The 16,333-nt window shown below is 44.7% G+C and overlaps 1 protein-coding gene and 1 non-coding gene across 3 annotated transcripts in view; one reads left to right on the top strand and one right to left on the bottom strand.

Moving 5' to 3' along the window:
- Positions 1-15,172, bottom strand: part of ULK2 (unc-51 like autophagy activating kinase 2) — a 102,777-nt gene extending 87,605 nt beyond the window's left edge. The window contains exons 1-3 of one of the 2 annotated variants that reach the window (XM_025362878.1): positions 14,561-15,172; positions 12,987-13,079; positions 12,056-12,097 (exon numbers count right to left, since the gene is read on the bottom strand). In XM_025362878.1, coding sequence (XP_025218663.1) covers positions 12,056-12,097; positions 12,987-13,079; positions 14,561-14,650 — 225 coding nt within the window. In that variant the 5' untranslated portion in view covers positions 14,651-15,172. The remainder of the gene's footprint in view (positions 1-12,055; positions 12,098-12,986; positions 13,080-14,560) is intronic. The other variant, XM_025362877.1, reaches the window with a different exon arrangement.
- Positions 8,427-8,497, top strand: TRNAG-CCC. Its single transcript has one exon. It is a non-coding gene; the product is annotated as a tRNA-Gly (tRNA).
- Positions 15,173-16,333: the final 1,161 nt, after the last annotated feature.

Below are 16,333 nucleotides of genomic sequence, written 5' to 3'. Positions count from 1 at the left end.
CAAAAAAAAAAAAAAAAAAAAAAGCATAGGCGGTGGCTCACGCCTGTAATCCCAGCACTTTGGGAGGCTGAGGCAAGCGAACCACAAAGTCAGGAGATCGAGACCATCCTGGCTAACACAGTGAAACCCCGTCTCTACGAAAAATACAAAAAATCAGCCAGGTATGGTGCCGGGCGCCTGTAGTCCCAGCTACTCAGGAGGCTGAGGCAGGAGAATGGCGTGAACCCGGGAGACAGAGCTTACAGTGAGCTGAGATCACCACTGCACTCCAGCCTGGGCAACAGAACATGACAGAGCGAGACTGTCTCAAAAAAAAAAAAAAAGAAGAGGGCATCTCTTTTTTACTTCATATATTGCTAGACTATTTTAAGTGTTTTTATACTGAAGCTCATTTACTTTTGTAATTTAAAAAAAACAATAAATTCTTTTTAAAAGTCAAAATAACATGAGTAGGTGGTTCTCTCAAGTAAACTCAGATGCCTAGAAGTAGAAGTAAAGAAAATGGCAGCATGATACAAAGCAACAGAAAAGAAGTAAATGACAAGCCAGACAATTCAAAGAAAAATTCCTGGTTTCTTTTTTATTTTAAAGTGATATTTTTTTTCTTTTCCTTTTTTTTTTTTTTTTTTTTTAAGACAAGGTCCTACTCTATTACCCAGGCTGCAATTCAGTGGTGTGATGGCTCACTGCAACCTCCGCCTCCAGGTTTCAAGCAAGTCTCCTGCTTGAAACAGGTGCGTACCACCACGCCCAGCTAATTTTTATGTAGTTTTTCTAGAGATGGGGTTTTGCCACGTTGTCCAGGCTGGTCCCAAACTCCTGGACTCGAGCGATCTGCCCACTTTGCCCTCCCAAAGTGCTGGGATTACAAGCATGAGCCACTGCACCTGGCCTAATTCCTGGTTACTAAAACCCAAATCCTCACACCTCTCTGCTATATTCTTAATTCATTCTCCATTCCTCAGGCAACTTCTGTGGTTTATCTCACAGGAAAAGAGGAAAGAAACATTCCTACAATCTTTGGGCTTATTTCCCTTGGGGTTACCTGGTACTAGACTGTCTCACAGCATGACTAAGTAGGGTTGGAATTATCATCCATACTTTGGTGAGAGGGTGGTGTTAACATGGAAAAAGTGGTTTGCTCAAGATCCTAAGTTGAGTTTGCTAATAACAGTACTCTAAGCCCACGTTTCCTTATTCACATCTATGGCTCTTCCTCTTATGTCATTTCTTAGTCCATTTAGGCTGCTAAATTTTCATAACAAACTACCATACACTGGGGGGTTGAAAATAGAAATGTACTTCTCACAATTCTGGAGGCTGGGAAGTCCATCAAGGCACAGGCAAATCTGGCGTCTGGTGAAGGCCCACTTCTGGTTCAGACAGCCATCTTCTCACAATAAGCTCACATAGTTGAAGGAACAAGGGAGCTCCCTCTGTGGTCTCTTATAAAGGCACTAATATCTCATTCATGACACCTCCACCCTCACGATCTAATGAGGCCCCACCTCCTAATACCATCACCTTGAGGGATAGGATTTCAACACATGAATTTTGGAGGGACATGAACATTGACACCACAGCAAATCAAGTTCTACAAAACTTAGAGATGCAAAATACAATACATGAAAGCCAATTCTGGCCGGGCATGGTGGCTCACGCCTGTAATCCCGGCACTTTGGGAGGCCAAGGCGGGCGAATCGCCTGAGGTCAGGAGTTTGAGACCAGCCTGGCCAACACGGTGAAACCCGTCTCTACTAAAAATACAAAAATTAGCCGGGTGTGGTGGTGCATGCCTGTAATCCTCAGAAGGCTGACGGAGGAGAATTGCTTGCTTGAACCCAGGAGATGAAGGTTGCAGTGAGCCGAGATTGTGCCACTGCACTCCAGCCTGGGCAACAGAGTGAGACTCCATCTCAAAAAAAAAAAACAGCACACAAAAAGAAGGCCAGTTCTAGCTTCCTGATCTAACACAAACCCAACATAGGTTTGTGGAAAAACTCTCCCTCAATGTGTATCTCAGTAATACCAATTACACCAAAGGCTGCAAAAATATTCAGAATATATAATACTGATTTATAAATAAATTTATAAATTGATTGATACTCACCTACTCTGACCCTGATTTGCTACAATTCTTCAAATTCCCTAAGTCCTAACTCTTTTTAACAGTCTTACAGAAGACTTCTTCTGTAGATATCCTCAAAAACAGGTTAAGAGTCTGGGATAGCTGGTTGGGCTTTCTGGATAATAAGTTGAATCCCTACATTATCCCTTTGTACATAACTAAGTTCCAGAGATCAAAAATATAAATATGAAAAAATGAAACCCTAAGTACTAGATGAAAACACAGAGAATCATTTTCATAAGCTCAGGGTAAAGAAATCTATAATATGAAACCTAGGGGTCATTAAAGAACAGGTTGGATAAATTCTACCATGTAGGAACTTCTCTATATTAAAAAGAGGCAGGTGGGGCACTGTGGCTTACGCCTGTAATCCCAGCACTTTGGGAGGCCGAGGCAAGTGGATCACGAGGTCAGGAGTTCAAGACCAGCCTGGCCAAGATGGTGAAACCCTGTCTCTACTAAAAACACAAAAAATTAGCTGGGCTTGGGGGCGGGTGCCTGTAATCCCAGCTACTCAAGAGGCTGAGGCAGGAGAATTGCTTGAACCCAGGAAGTGGAGGTTGCAGTGAGCTGATATCGCGCCACTGTACTCCAGACTGGGCAACAGAACAAGACTGTATCTCAAAAAAAAAAAAAAAAGAAAAAGAGGCTAGGCCAGGTGTGGTGGCTCACGCCTGTAATCCCACCACTTTGGGAGGCTGAGGCAGGTGGATCACTTGAGGTCAGCAGTTCGAGAGCAGCCTGGCCAGCATGGTGAAACCCTATCCCTACTAAAAATACAAAAATTAGCCAGGTGTGGTGGTAGTCGCCTATAATCCCAACTACTGGGGAAGCTGAGGCAGAATCACTTGAACCCGAGAGGCAGAGGCTGAAGTGAGCTGAGATTGCGCCATTGCATTCCAGCCTGGGCAACACAGTAAGACTCCATCTCAAAAAAAAAAAAAAAAGGCTAAAATAAGACTCCCCCAAAATACCAGACAAAATGGGAAAAATATCTCAAAACATGACAAAGAGCTATCAACTCTGATTCCCTCTTGTTTACCTCCTACAGTCCAAGTGCCCAAGTCCTATCAATTCTATCTCCTAAACATCTCACCAATCTATCCAGGCCTCTGTCTCCATTGATACCACCATTCTTTCTTACCCAGATATAAATAACTCTTTCTTTTTAATAACGGTATACACTGAGCATGGTGGCTCAGGCCTGTAATCCCAGCTACTCAGGAGGCAAAGGCAGGAAGATCATTTGAGCCCAGGAGTTAGAGGCTGCAAGGAGATACGACGGCGCCACAGAAGAAATGCACTCCAGCCTGAGTAACAGAGTAAGACCCCATTTCTAAATAAGTATTTAAAAATAAAAATAAATGTACAGTTCAATGTGTTGTGACAAATGTTTACACCTATGTATCTACCCTGCCAATCAAACTACATAACAATTCCATCATCCCAAAAAGTTCTCTCGTGCCCCTTTCCCATCAGTCCCTGGGACCAAGAGGCAACCTCTGTTCTGATTTCTATCACCCTAGCTTACTTCTGACTCTTCCCAAAATTCACAAAAACAGAATTATACTGTAGCAGTATATGGCACGCTTCCTTTTCTCAAAATAACGTTTGAGGCCAGGTGCGGTGGCTCACGCCTGTAATCTCAGCACTTTGGGTGGCCGAGGCGGGCGGATCACATGGTCAGGAGATCGAGACCATCCTGGCTAACACGGTGAAACTCTGTCTCTACTAAAAATACAAAAACAAAATTAGCCAGGCATGGGGGCGGGCGCCTGTAGTCCCAGCTACTTAGGAGGCTGAGGCGGGAGAATGGCGTGAACCTGGGAGGTGGAGCTTGCAGTGAGCCGAGATCGCACCACTGCACTCCAGCCTGGGTGACAAAGTGAGACTCTGTCTCAAAAAAAAAAAAACAAAAACAAATTTTAAAATTTTTTATGGTCAGGCACAGTGGCTCACTTTGGGAGGCCAAGACGGGCAGATCACCTGAGGTCAGGAGTTCAAGACCAGGCAGGCCAAATATGGTGAAACCTCTTCTTTACTAAAAATATAGAAATTAGCCAGGCGTGGTAGCAGGGCACCTATAATCCCAGCTACTCAGGAGGCTGAGGCAGGAGAATCGCTTGAACCTGGGAGGCAGAGGTTGCACTGCGCCAAGATCATGGCATTGCACTCTAGCCTGGGCAACAGAGCGAGACTCTGTCTCAAAAAAAAAAAAAACAACTTTTTTTATATGTTCCTACTACAGCTTCTGATACAACATCTTCTGAGTTTCTTATCTTGATTTAAAATGTCTTTCCATCCCTTGGATTATATAGTCATCTAAATATTATTCTGAGACTATTATTGTTTACTTTATATATTTAAGCCTTTAATTCATTTGGAAATTATTTTGGAAAATGATGAGAATGGTGTTCCAATTCTATTTTTTGTCAGATGTCTCAGTTTTATGAACACCACCTATTAAATGAATCATCTTTTTCTTGAGATACTAAGAATTACCAAGAGGTAGATATTTAACCAGACCACTGACAATCACACAGTTATATATTCCTAAGTGAAAGTATTTATCTCATGCTCGGAGTGCTCTAGAAGATTTATCTTTTGAAAAACAAAAATGGTATCACTCTCCTGCTTTAAAACTCTTCAGTGGCTTTGCACTGTCCTTAAGATAAACATCAGATCTGGCTCCTGCTAACCTCTCCAGTATCACCTAACACTACACTCTCGCTCTCATTACTGTACTCCAGACACACTAACCTCCTTCCAGTTCCTCAAACTCAGTGATCTCTCCTGTCAGTGGTCTTTACAGAAGGCTTCATCTCCTTGGGAAGCTTACTTTTTTCTCCCATTAACCCCCACCTAGCCTTCTCCAACCCATCCCTCAATCTCTATAGACATCATTTCCCCAGGAAGCCTTCCCTTGTCCCACTTCCCTAGTCCCCATATTGTTCAAACCTCACCAACAGTTCTCCCTTACAGCACTTGGCAAACTTGGAAACAGTAACTATTGGCCCGGGTGTGGTGGCTCACGCCTGTAATCCCAGCACTTTGGGAAGCCAAGGTGGGCAGGTGGCTTAAGCTCAGAAGCTTGAGAACAGCCTGAGCAACATAGTAAAACCGTATCTCTACAAAAAATAGAAAAATTAGCCACGCATGGTGGTGCCTGCCTGTAGTCCCAGATACTTTGAAGGCTGAGCTGGGAGGATGGCTTAAGCCCGGAAGGTGGAGGTTGCAGTGAGGCATGACCATGCCACTGTACTCCAGCCTGGGTAAGAGAGCCAGACCCTGTCTCAAAAAAGAAAAAAAAAAAAAAAAAAGAAATAGCAACTATTTGCTTAATGTCATCTTTCCTAATATACTGTAAGAGTTCCACAATGACAAGGACCATTTCTACTTTGTTCACGACTATACTCCTGTACCTCTCATTAACTAGCTCAAGAAATTCGAGTCACAAATAAATCAGTAAGAAAAATGAACACAACCGATGTATCACGGAACAGCAATGGGAACGTCACAGAAGAAATGTAAAAAGATAAATGCAGCAAAAAGATGACTGATACCCTAATGATTTAAGAAAAAATATATATATCAGCTGGGCACAGTGGCTCACATCTGTAATTCCAGAACTTTGGGAAGCTGAAGGAGGTGGATCACTTGAGGTCAGGAGTTCGAGGCCAGCCTGGCCCATTTCTACTAAAAATACAAAAATTAGCCAGGCGTGGTGGTGGGTGCCTGTAATCCTAGCTACTTGGGAGGCTGAGGCAGGAGAATTGCTTGAGCCCAGGAGGCAGAGGTTGCAGCAAGCTGAGATCATGCCACTGCACTCTAGCCTGGGCAACAGAGTGAAACTCCGTCACAAAAAAAAAAAAAGAAAGAAAAGAAAAGAAACAAAGAAATAAAAAAATTAGGCTGGGCACGGTGGCTCACACCTGTAATCCCAGCACTTTAGGAAGCCGAGGCAGGAGGATAACTTTAGTCTAGGAGTTTGAGACCAGCCTAGGCAACATACTGACCTCGTCTCTATTCATTAAATAAATATAATTTAAAATTTTTTAAAAATATATTTTCCTAGTGTGAGATTGTAAAGATATTTTTTTAAAAAAGGTCACTACTGGTTAAAAAGAACTGGTGGCTGGGTGTGATGGCTCACACCTGTAATCCCAGCACTTTGGGAGGCCAAGGCGGGCGGATCACAAGGTCAGGAAATTGAGACCATCCTGGCTAACACAGTGAAACCCCATCTCTACTAGAAATACAAAAAATTAGCCGGGCATGGTGGCGGACGCCTGTAGTCCCAGTTACTAGGCAGGCTGAGGCAGGAGAATGGCATGGACCCTGGAGGCGGAGCTTGCAGTGAGTCGAGATCCCGCCACTGCACTCCAGCCTGGGCGACAGAGTGAGACTCTGTCTCAAAAAAAAATAAAAAAATAAAAAACAAAAAGAACTGGTATAGGCTGGGCGTGGTAGCTCATGCCTGTAATCCCAGCATTTCAGGAGGATGAAGTGGGCAGATCACAAGGTCTGGAGATCGAGACCATCCTGGCTAACATGGTGAAATCCCATGTCTACTAAAAATACAAAAAAGTAGCCAGGTGTGGTGGCAGGTGCCTGTAGTCCCAGCTACTCGGGAGGCTGAGGCAGGAGGATGGCATGAACCCAGGAGGCAGAGCTTGCAGTGAGCCAAGATAGAGTAACTGCACTCCGGCCTGGGTGATAGAGCAAGACTGTCCAAAAAAAAAAAAAATTAGCCAGGCGTGGTGGCGGGCACCTGTAATCCTAGCTACTCCAGAGCTGAGGCAAGAGAATCGCTTGAAGCCAGGAGGCAGAGATTGCAGTGAGCCGAGATTGTGTCACTGCACTCCAGCCTGGGTGACAGAAAGAATTGGTATAATCTTTTAAAAGATAGCTAATATCTTTGACCAAGCAATTCCACTTCAAGGAATTTATTCTATAGGAACACTACAAAAACACACACAGATATATGTACACAGTTTTCTCTGCAGTACTGTTTCCAACAGAGAAAAAATAGGAAACACTCCAAATAGCCATAATTCGGTGGTTTTTTAGGCGACAGGACTCACTCTGTCCCCTAAGCCGGAGTACAGTGGCCAGTGGTGCAATCACAGCTCACTGTAACTTCAAGTTCCTGGGCTCAAGCCTTCCTTCCATTTTAGCCTCCCAAGTAGCTGGGATTACAGGTATGTGCCAGCACATCTGGCTAACTTTATTTTTTGTAGAAACAGGGTCTCACTATGTTGCACAGGCTGGTCTTGAACTTCTGGCCTCAAGCAATCCTCCTGCTTCAGCTTCCCAAAGCACTGAGATTATGGTGTGAGCCACCATGCCTGGCTTATAATTGGGTTTTAAGTAAATTATCATTTAGCCCTACAATACCTATACTGATTATGACAAAGTATCTAAGACACATCAAGCTTAATAAAACAAGTTGCATTTCTGTACAAACACTACCATTTCTCTCAAAATGAAAAGCTTTAAAAACCAAGTATAAATGGTTATAGACTGATATACATATTTAGAAAATTCTAAAATATACCAAACAGTGGTTATCTCTGGGAACTGCCATCTCTTTTCTAATTTACCATTTGCACAGTATTTGATTATTTTAACTGTGGGCATATATTACTTTTGGAATCAGAGGGAAAATGCATTTCTTTTTAAGTCTCATCTAAACTGAAAGCTGATTTTTACAATGTCAAAAGTTCTCAATTTATAAACTTCAGACAGATAACCAAAACTAATGGTCAGTAAAAATGACATTCACTCCGAGTTGACAGTTACTATATTAGTTCCTAAACATACTATACCCATTGATGAACAATTTGAATCAAGAAAACAAATATAAAGTATTAGGTCAAAACTCTGTTTAACAGCCAAACGTTTAAGACATCTGATTAATACTTCTTGTTTGTTTGTTTTGTTTTTGAGGTAGAGTTTCCCTCTTGTTACCCAGGCTGGTGTGCAATGGTGCGATCTCGGCTCATCGCAACCTCCGCCTCTTGGGTTCAAGAGATTCTCCTACTTCAGCCTCCCGAGTAGCTGGGATTAGAGGTATGTGCCACCATGCCCGACTAATTTTGTATTTTTAGTGGAGACAGGGTTTCTCCATGTTGGTCAGGCTGGTCTCAAACTCCTGACCTCAGGTGATCTGCCTGCCTTGGCCTCCCAAAGTGCTGGGATTACAGGCATGAGCCACCACGCTCAGCCTGATACTTCTTAAGTTTGTTTTTATAAATTAGTTTCAAAGCACTGGTGGTGCAGTGGTAGAAGTTTCAAAGCACTGGTGGTTCAGTGGTAGAATTCTCGCCTCCCATGCAGGAGACCCAGGTTCGATTCCTGGCCAATGCAGCTCCCACCTTAATCCCAGCTACTCAGGAGACTGAGGCAGGAGAATCCCTTGAACCCAGGAGGCAGAGGTGCAATGAGCTGAGATCATGCCATTGCACTCTACCCTCGGCAACAAAAGTGAGACGACTTCTCAAAAAAAAAAATATATATTAGTTCTAATAGTATACCATGTACAAAATCAAACAACATTTTAATGCAGTCACTGTGAAATTCCTGATTGTTTAACAATTCACATTTTTTAGTATGTTCTCCCTAATGATACCTCATTCTATAATCAAAGCTGGTACTAAAAAATACTTTTCATTCTGATAGAAAATAATTAAGTATACTTTCAAAACGAAACCTACTCTGCAATTGCCAGGGTTTTCTGTATATCTCCAAGATTGGGAAACTAAAGAGTTAACATTATTTAACAGTTTTTGTACTAGGCACTGAGTTGTACCACTTGGTGCCCTCTGTCTACAGAGACTAAGACAAACTATACAAACAGCAGTGAGGAGAACCAACATTTCAACTAGGGACTGAGAGAAGAGATGAGTTTAGTTTTGACTTGAAAGGTTTCTCCCCTTTTTATGCTGCTTTGAACTTCTCAAATGAAGAAACGAATTACAGCTATCTGAACAGGTAATAAAATATACCCACTGCATTCACATATTCCATGAATGGAAGTTTAAATTGTAAAGTTTTTGTAAAGCAATCATACTCTACAATCAAAAACTTTAACACTGTGCATGCTATTTGACTTGGTCTTTCCAATTCTAGAAATTGAAGTTAAATAATCAAAAATATGTTCCAAAGGTATACATAATTCTTACAGCATTTTTCTTTTTAGGAAAAACTTAAACATCCTTTTTCTTTTTCTTTTTCCCCGAGATGGAGTCTGGCTCTGTCACCCAGGCTGGAGTGCAGTGGCACGATCTTAGCTCACTGCAACCTCCGCCTCCCTGGTTCAAGCAATTCTCCCGCCTCAGCCTCCTGAGTAACCGGGATTACAGGTGCCCGCCACCACGCCCAGCTAATTTTTGTATTTTTAGCAGAGACAGAGTTTCGCCATGTTGGCCAGACTGGTCTTGAACTCCTGACCTCTGGTGATCCGCTTGCCTCAGCCTCCCAAAGTGCGGATTACAGGCGTGAGCCATCGCACTTGGCCAAAAAAATTTAAACATCTTATAACATGAGTTTAGTTACTTTGTGTTATGATATGACCACATGAAAAAAAAATTTTTTTTTTTTTTAGACGAAGTTTCGCTTGTTACCCAGGCAGGAGTGCAATGGCGCAATCTCAGCTCACTGCAACCTCTGCCTCCTGGGCTCAAGTAATTCTCCTGCCTCAGGCTCCTGAGTAGCTGGCTTTACAGGCACCTACCACCACACCTGGCTAATTTTTGTATTTTTAGTAGAAATGGGGTTTCTCCATGTTGGTCAGGCTGGTCTTGAATTCCCAACCTCAGGTGACCCGCCTGCCTCGGCTTTCCAAAGTCCTGGAATTACAGGTATGACCCACAGTGCCCAGCAGAAAAATGACAATATTTTTTAAAAAGTAAATATACAACAGTCCATTTGTCTCACCCGCCTAAAACTAAACATATTGAAAGCAAAGACTTTGTTTTATTCACTGCTTGATTCCTAGCACTTAGAACAATGCCTGGCACATAACAGTCACTCAAAAACTTACAAAATAGGCCAGGAGTGGTGGCTCACATCTGTAATCCCAGCACTTTGGGAGGCAGAGGTGGGCGGATCACCTGAGGTCAGGAGTTCCAGACTAGCATGGCCAACATGGTGAAATCTTGTTTCTACCAAAAATACAAAAATTAGCTGGACATGGTGGCAGGCACCTATACTCCCAGCTACTTGGGAGACTGAGGCACAAGAATTGCTTGAACCCGGCAGGCAGAGGTTGCAGTGAGCCAAGCTCACACCACTGCACTCCAGCCTGGGCGACAGAGTGAGACTGTCTCAAAAAAAAAAAAAAATTGTCAAATGAATGCAGTAATGCAAGTGAATACAGAAGAGGTTTTAGCTAGAAATATATATGTAATAGGATCACATAACATATACATTTACCTTAACCGAATTCAACTGTCCAGACTAAGCAAAAGAAAGAACTTATGTAAATCATGCATGCTGACTTGCCCTGGAGTGACAGTGGAGAGAAAACCAGAATCTGCTGTTCCCTCTGAGAGTCTCTGGTCCCTAAAGCTCTCACATGGTATTGCAGTAGCTACACGTGATTCTAGTTTTTTGGGTTTTTTTTTTTTTTTTTAAGGGACGATCTTGCTCTGTTGTCCAGGCGGGACTGCAGTGGCATGATCACAGCTCACTGCAGCCCTGAACTCCTGTGCTCAAGTGATCTTCCTGCCTCAGCCTCCTGAGTAGCAAGAATTACAGGCTCAAGCCACCACACCCAGCCTGATTCTAGCATTTAAAAGATTTTTTAACGTAAGATGGCCCTAAATATAAGCCAGCTGCTTCATCTGGTGCTACACCCAGAAAACAGCAATTTTCTACAATGCTGAGATCTGAAAAGGATTTCCAAGAGTAATTTTGACTATACGGAAATTTTGCCTTAGAGGATGACTTTAGAACCTACTTCCCATTCCAAATAAAATGCAACTCTACTTCATGCCATAGCATACACAAATATATCTATAACCTATAATCATAGATATAACTGGGTGATGAATATGCATAGTGTCTTTGTTTTTATTTTCTAACATTTCTTCAATTTACAAATAGTGCTTTCATAATAAGAAAAAGCTCTATTTAGGCCATGTGTGGTGGCTCACATCTGTAATCCCAGCACTTTGAGAGGCTGAGGCAGAAGGATCCCTTGAGCCCAGGAGTTCAACACCAACCCGAACAACATAGAGAGACCCTATCTCCACAAAATAAAAAAATGTTTTAAAAAAAAAAAATTTCTATTTAGGCGGGGCACAGTGGCTCATGCCTGTAATCCCAGCACTTTGGGAGACCAAGATGGGAGGATGACTTGAGGTCAGGAGTTCCAGACAAGCCTGGCCAACATGGTGAAACTCCATCTCTACTAAAAATACAAAAAAGAAAAAAAAAAAATTAGCCTGGCGTGGTGGTGCGCACCTGTAGTCCCAGCTACTCAGGAGGCTGAGGCAGGAGAATTGCTTGAACCCGGGAGGTGGCGGTTGCAGTGAGCCGAGATCAAGCCACTGCACTCCAGCCCAAGAGACAGAGTGAGACTCCGTAAAAAAAAAAAAAAGAAAAAAAAAAGGTCTATTTTTAATAGTCCTTTCAACATTCATCAAAGAATGCTAGATTTGGTATCAATATTCCTCTACCTCACCTAAAACAATGCTACCTCTATAGTATATTATCAATCGTTAATAAACTTACTCATGCAGCATATTCTTTCAGCCTATTACTCTGTTCTGTTTTAAATAATTTCTTAATTCAGAAACATGTAACTCAAACTATGTATCTTTTCAACAAGAATTAAAGTCATTTTTATTTCTATTAAGAGTCACTTAAATCTGTATGAAATAGAAAAAATTTTAATTTTTAAAAAATTTCAAAATAAGGTACCTGAACATCATAGAGTGCTACAATATTTTCATGCTGAAGTTCCTATTAAGAAAATTGAGAATGAAAAATATGTAAGTATTCTAATACTTTTACTATATTTTAATATGTAAATAAAATTAAAGTATACACTTACACACTACTTCTAGTATTACACTTCTATTAATAGACTAGAAAAATTCAAGAATAAGAAATGTGCCTGATCAAACAAAAAGCACATTATCTCACTAAAAGAAAATATGATTTTTAGCTCAAAGTGCTACAATTCTTAGCAAAGAGCTCTCGACAGAAAGCAGTTTTGAAGAAATCGGGTGTTAAATGAGGGTTCCACACTTGTGTTAGTTTGGAAAACGCTACATTAAGTACTTTGAAACCAGTTTCTTCATTGTAGAATTTTTCAGACTTTCTTTAATGAGCCATAGGCTTTGTGACTCTCCAAGAAGTATTTAGCAAATGGGGTTTTCCAAATTTACTTAACCATCTTCTCAAACCATCTCACTTAGATAACACTGGTTGTGAGTGATCTAAAAAAGCCACCTCCAAGGAATGTAACTGTCTTCAATTTAAAGACCCCCAGTGCCCCTACTCTCCCCAAAAAACTTAGTAGTAACATGAAAGGGGACAACCGGAGAAGTAAAAACAGTGTACAAGATGGGTCTGCCTGGCACTCTTCTCAAACAACAACACAGTCACTAGGAAAAAGGAGAAATGATGAGAAGCTAAACTCAGTCTTCACAGAATCCCTCTGAGCTTTGGTTCTTAAAAACAGCTTCTGAGTACTCAATGTTTTAAAAAAGTGAGCAAGCAAAAAGGAGAGCAACAGTTGAAAATTCTCAAACTTGGACACAACTACCAAACTGCAAAGGATGGCAGCATGCATTCATTTAAATTAAGTTTTAACCTTATATGAATACTACTATATAAAGTAACATACCTTTAAGATTTTAATTTCCTTTCCAAGCAGTATTTGTGATTTTGACAAGTTCTTTTTATTAATACTTTTAATAGCTACCTCCCAATCAGTTTTCTGAAAAAGAAAAACAGTGTTACTCCTAGATATTCCACAGATGTTTTTAGCAAATAAATGTACGGCATTGGGGAAAAATGGAAAAGAACCTGTATTTTCAATCATGGGAAAGTGACTTCATAAATTATAGTGTAATATGCCAAGGTCCTACAACACAACTACTAAAAATAACAAATATGAAGTTCACATAGTAACTAACATTGAATGAAAAAAGAACAGCTCACAACCACTTCAAAGTTATGGACAAATGTAGAAATAAACTTGGAAGGTGATACGGTTAACTGAAAACTTACTTGTTAGTTTGGAATGATTACACCTTGTTTTTCTTGAGTTCTAAATTATTTTCCTAATAAATGAAAAGTAGGTCGGGCGCAGTGACTCACACGTATAATCCCAGCACTTTGGGAGGCCGGGGCAGGCGGATCGGATCACCTGAGGTCAGGAGTTCAAGACCACCCTGGCCAACGTGGTGAAACACCGTCTCTAGTAAAAATACAAAAAAAAAAAATTAGGCGGGCGTGGTGGCAGGCGCCTGTAATCCCAGCTACTCGGGAGGCTGAGGCAGGAGAATCGCTTGAAGCCGGGAGGCGGTGGTTGCAGTAAGCAGAGATCTCGCCACTGCACTCCAGGCTGGGCGACAAAGCGAGTGTCTCATAAACAAATAAATAAATAAGAAAAGTAGCATTACTTTATCCGATAAGCAACAAAGTCAGCCCACTTTTAACACGCCCCTTGGCAACAATCAGAACTGCCACACCCTTTAAGATTATTTTCACTCCCGATATGCCTTTGCAAATTCTTTAGATTCTAAAACCTCGTGTAACTGTACTTGCGAAATAGCAAAGGCTAAAAAAAAAAAAAAAAAAAAAAAAAATTTAAGGCTTAAACATGATTTCATGTTCATTGTGATTGAAAATGAATTGTCCAATCACCTTTCTCACCCGGAGCTCATCTATCTGACTCCGGGGGAGAAAACGGTGCCGGGGCTCTTCGGGGTGCAGGGGACCAGTGCTGAGAAAGGTGACACCTCCCAGGCTGAGAAAGCCTGAGGCTAATGGGACATCGCCCATTTTCCGCTGGGTCTGTAATTATCAACCTCAAAGGTGACCAGCCCTGGGCACGGGGAAAAAAACCAAAGGTCCATTCACGCCCAAGCCTCGAGTCTGCACGGGGCAGTACCGTCTATTTTGGGTCGAGGGCAACCTGGGTGCAAAGGCTCCTGCGATCGGCCCGCGGGGTGGGTCCCGGGCACACAGGAGGGTCAGCAGCAGCCGGTCGGTAGGCGGAGCGCTGCCAGAGGCTTGGGCCTCACAACAACCCTCAAAGGACCAAAACAAACCGCGAGACGGGCTGCGCGCACAATAGCATCCCCAGGCGGCTAGCCGTGGCGGGGGGCTCGGCCCGCGGCTGCGCCAAGTTTCAGAACCACCTAGCCCCGTGCCTGCCGCCCGGGGCCCGGCCTCGCCCCGGCCGGCGCTCACCTGGCGGTGCCGCCCCCGGAAGACCACGGCGAAGGCCCCGTGTCCCACGAGATCCCTCTTGCTGTACTCGAAGTCGCCCACCACCTCCATGGCCGCGCCCCCGGGGCACACAGTGGGCGGGCTGGCGGCGTAGCGCGGCGCAGGTATCAGCACCGCGGGTCTGCGGCCCCGGAGCGCGCCAGCTGGCGGCGAGTCTGGGGCAGCCGCAGCCCCTGGCCCGGGCGGACTCTCATGCCGAGAGGCCGGAGCGGAAACGGGGGAGGCCGCCGCGCGGAGCCGGGGTCAGCGAGGCCCGGCCCGGCCCCGGCCGCTCCTCATGGCCCGGCCTGCCGCCGGTCGCGGGCTGTCTGGCGAAGCGGCCTCGGCGCTGCCGGGCCAGGGACGCTGTCACCGTCACTGTGCGCGCCCGGAGCCGCACACGCGCTCTGAGGCAGTGAGGGGCCTGGTACTCTCCATCCCCAGCTCGTCCGGCCTCCCCGGCCCTCCCCGCCCGGGGCGCTGCTGCGGCGGCGGGAGCCGCCGCCCTAGAACCCGCACCGCCGCGGCCCCGCGCTTCCCAGCCTCGCGGCGGCGCCCAACGCCCTCACGCGCGCTACCCGCTCCCGCGCGACTGGCTGCCCTCCGCGACGTCCGCGCGCCTTGAAGGCCGCAGCGCCAGCCCGCTCCCTCCGCCGGGGAAAGGAGTGCGGCCCGGGCGGGGCGCCCGCAGCTGGGGAGATCCTCAGCTGCTCCTGAGGCGGGGACGGCGGGCGCGACCCGCTGCGGCCACCGCGGGTTACGGGCTGCAGGCTCTGTTCTGGGCCTGGGGAGCAGATTCCAGCCGACCACGCCCCGGGCTCCAGGCCGCTGGGAGGCGGACTTCAGAGAAGCGAGTCTTGAACCCCAGCTGCAGGCAGGACGGGAGAATCTCTGCAGGGTAGACCGCCAAATTCCTGCCAGAGCAAAGGAGCGACTGCTACTCCAGGCTTTGCCCGCGCCCTCGAAAACCAGAGTTAATGCTGCCGAGCTGCCGGCCTTCGGACGCCTCTCGGGGTTTACTCTTTCCGGATCCCTAGAGGGACGGTGACAGGCGGGATTCTGCACCTTTTGGTGGTCCCTTGACTCTGCGAGAAGCTGGTCAAGCTCAGGGTCCTCTTCGCAGAGAATCGCCTCTGCATACCGACTCAGGATCGCACACGTTTTCAAGGCTCTCCTGGGGGCTCCCAGTGTCAGGCTAGTTTGACCTCGGGCTTACTTCAAATGGCCGAAGGGAGCTTTCTTTTCTACCTGATTGTTAAAGTTGTTCAAGTGACAAGGAACAGACTGTCAGGTTTCCCGCAAGGAAGTACCTTATGAAACCATTTACTAAACAATATGCTTGAAACGATGAGGAAACGCAGGCCCCACACTTGAGTGTGTGTTCCATTGTTTAGGGTTTGTGCTTTCAGGGTCTTTCACCACCTCGACGGCCGCTGCCTGTCCCTGCAAGCTGATCTCTGAACCGTGACAGAGTCAGCTGAGAGAACCCTCCTTCCTCACACGCTCAAAACCTAGGGCCTTGGGTTTCTGCTTCTGCTACTGTGCACCCTTACGTCATCCTGTCCTTACTTACATCTGGCCCAGGTGGTTGTGTTAGACACTGAAAATCTGGAGCCTTCAAAAGTTGACAGCAACTTAAGCAAGATTGCACGTACACCCAACAATGGATGGAAATGATTCCTTACCTCACTGAAAGATTCTCTACAGTCTAGCCTTTTCTTTACTTTTTTTTTTTTTTTTTTTTCGAGACAGAAT

This window comes from Theropithecus gelada, chromosome 16, assembly GCF_003255815.1.
Source record: "Theropithecus gelada isolate Dixy chromosome 16, Tgel_1.0, whole genome shotgun sequence".
Taxonomy (NCBI): domain Eukaryota; kingdom Metazoa; phylum Chordata; class Mammalia; order Primates; family Cercopithecidae; genus Theropithecus; species Theropithecus gelada.
Note: the sequence above shows the minus strand (reverse complement) of the source record. Positions and strands in the feature narration are given on the sequence as shown.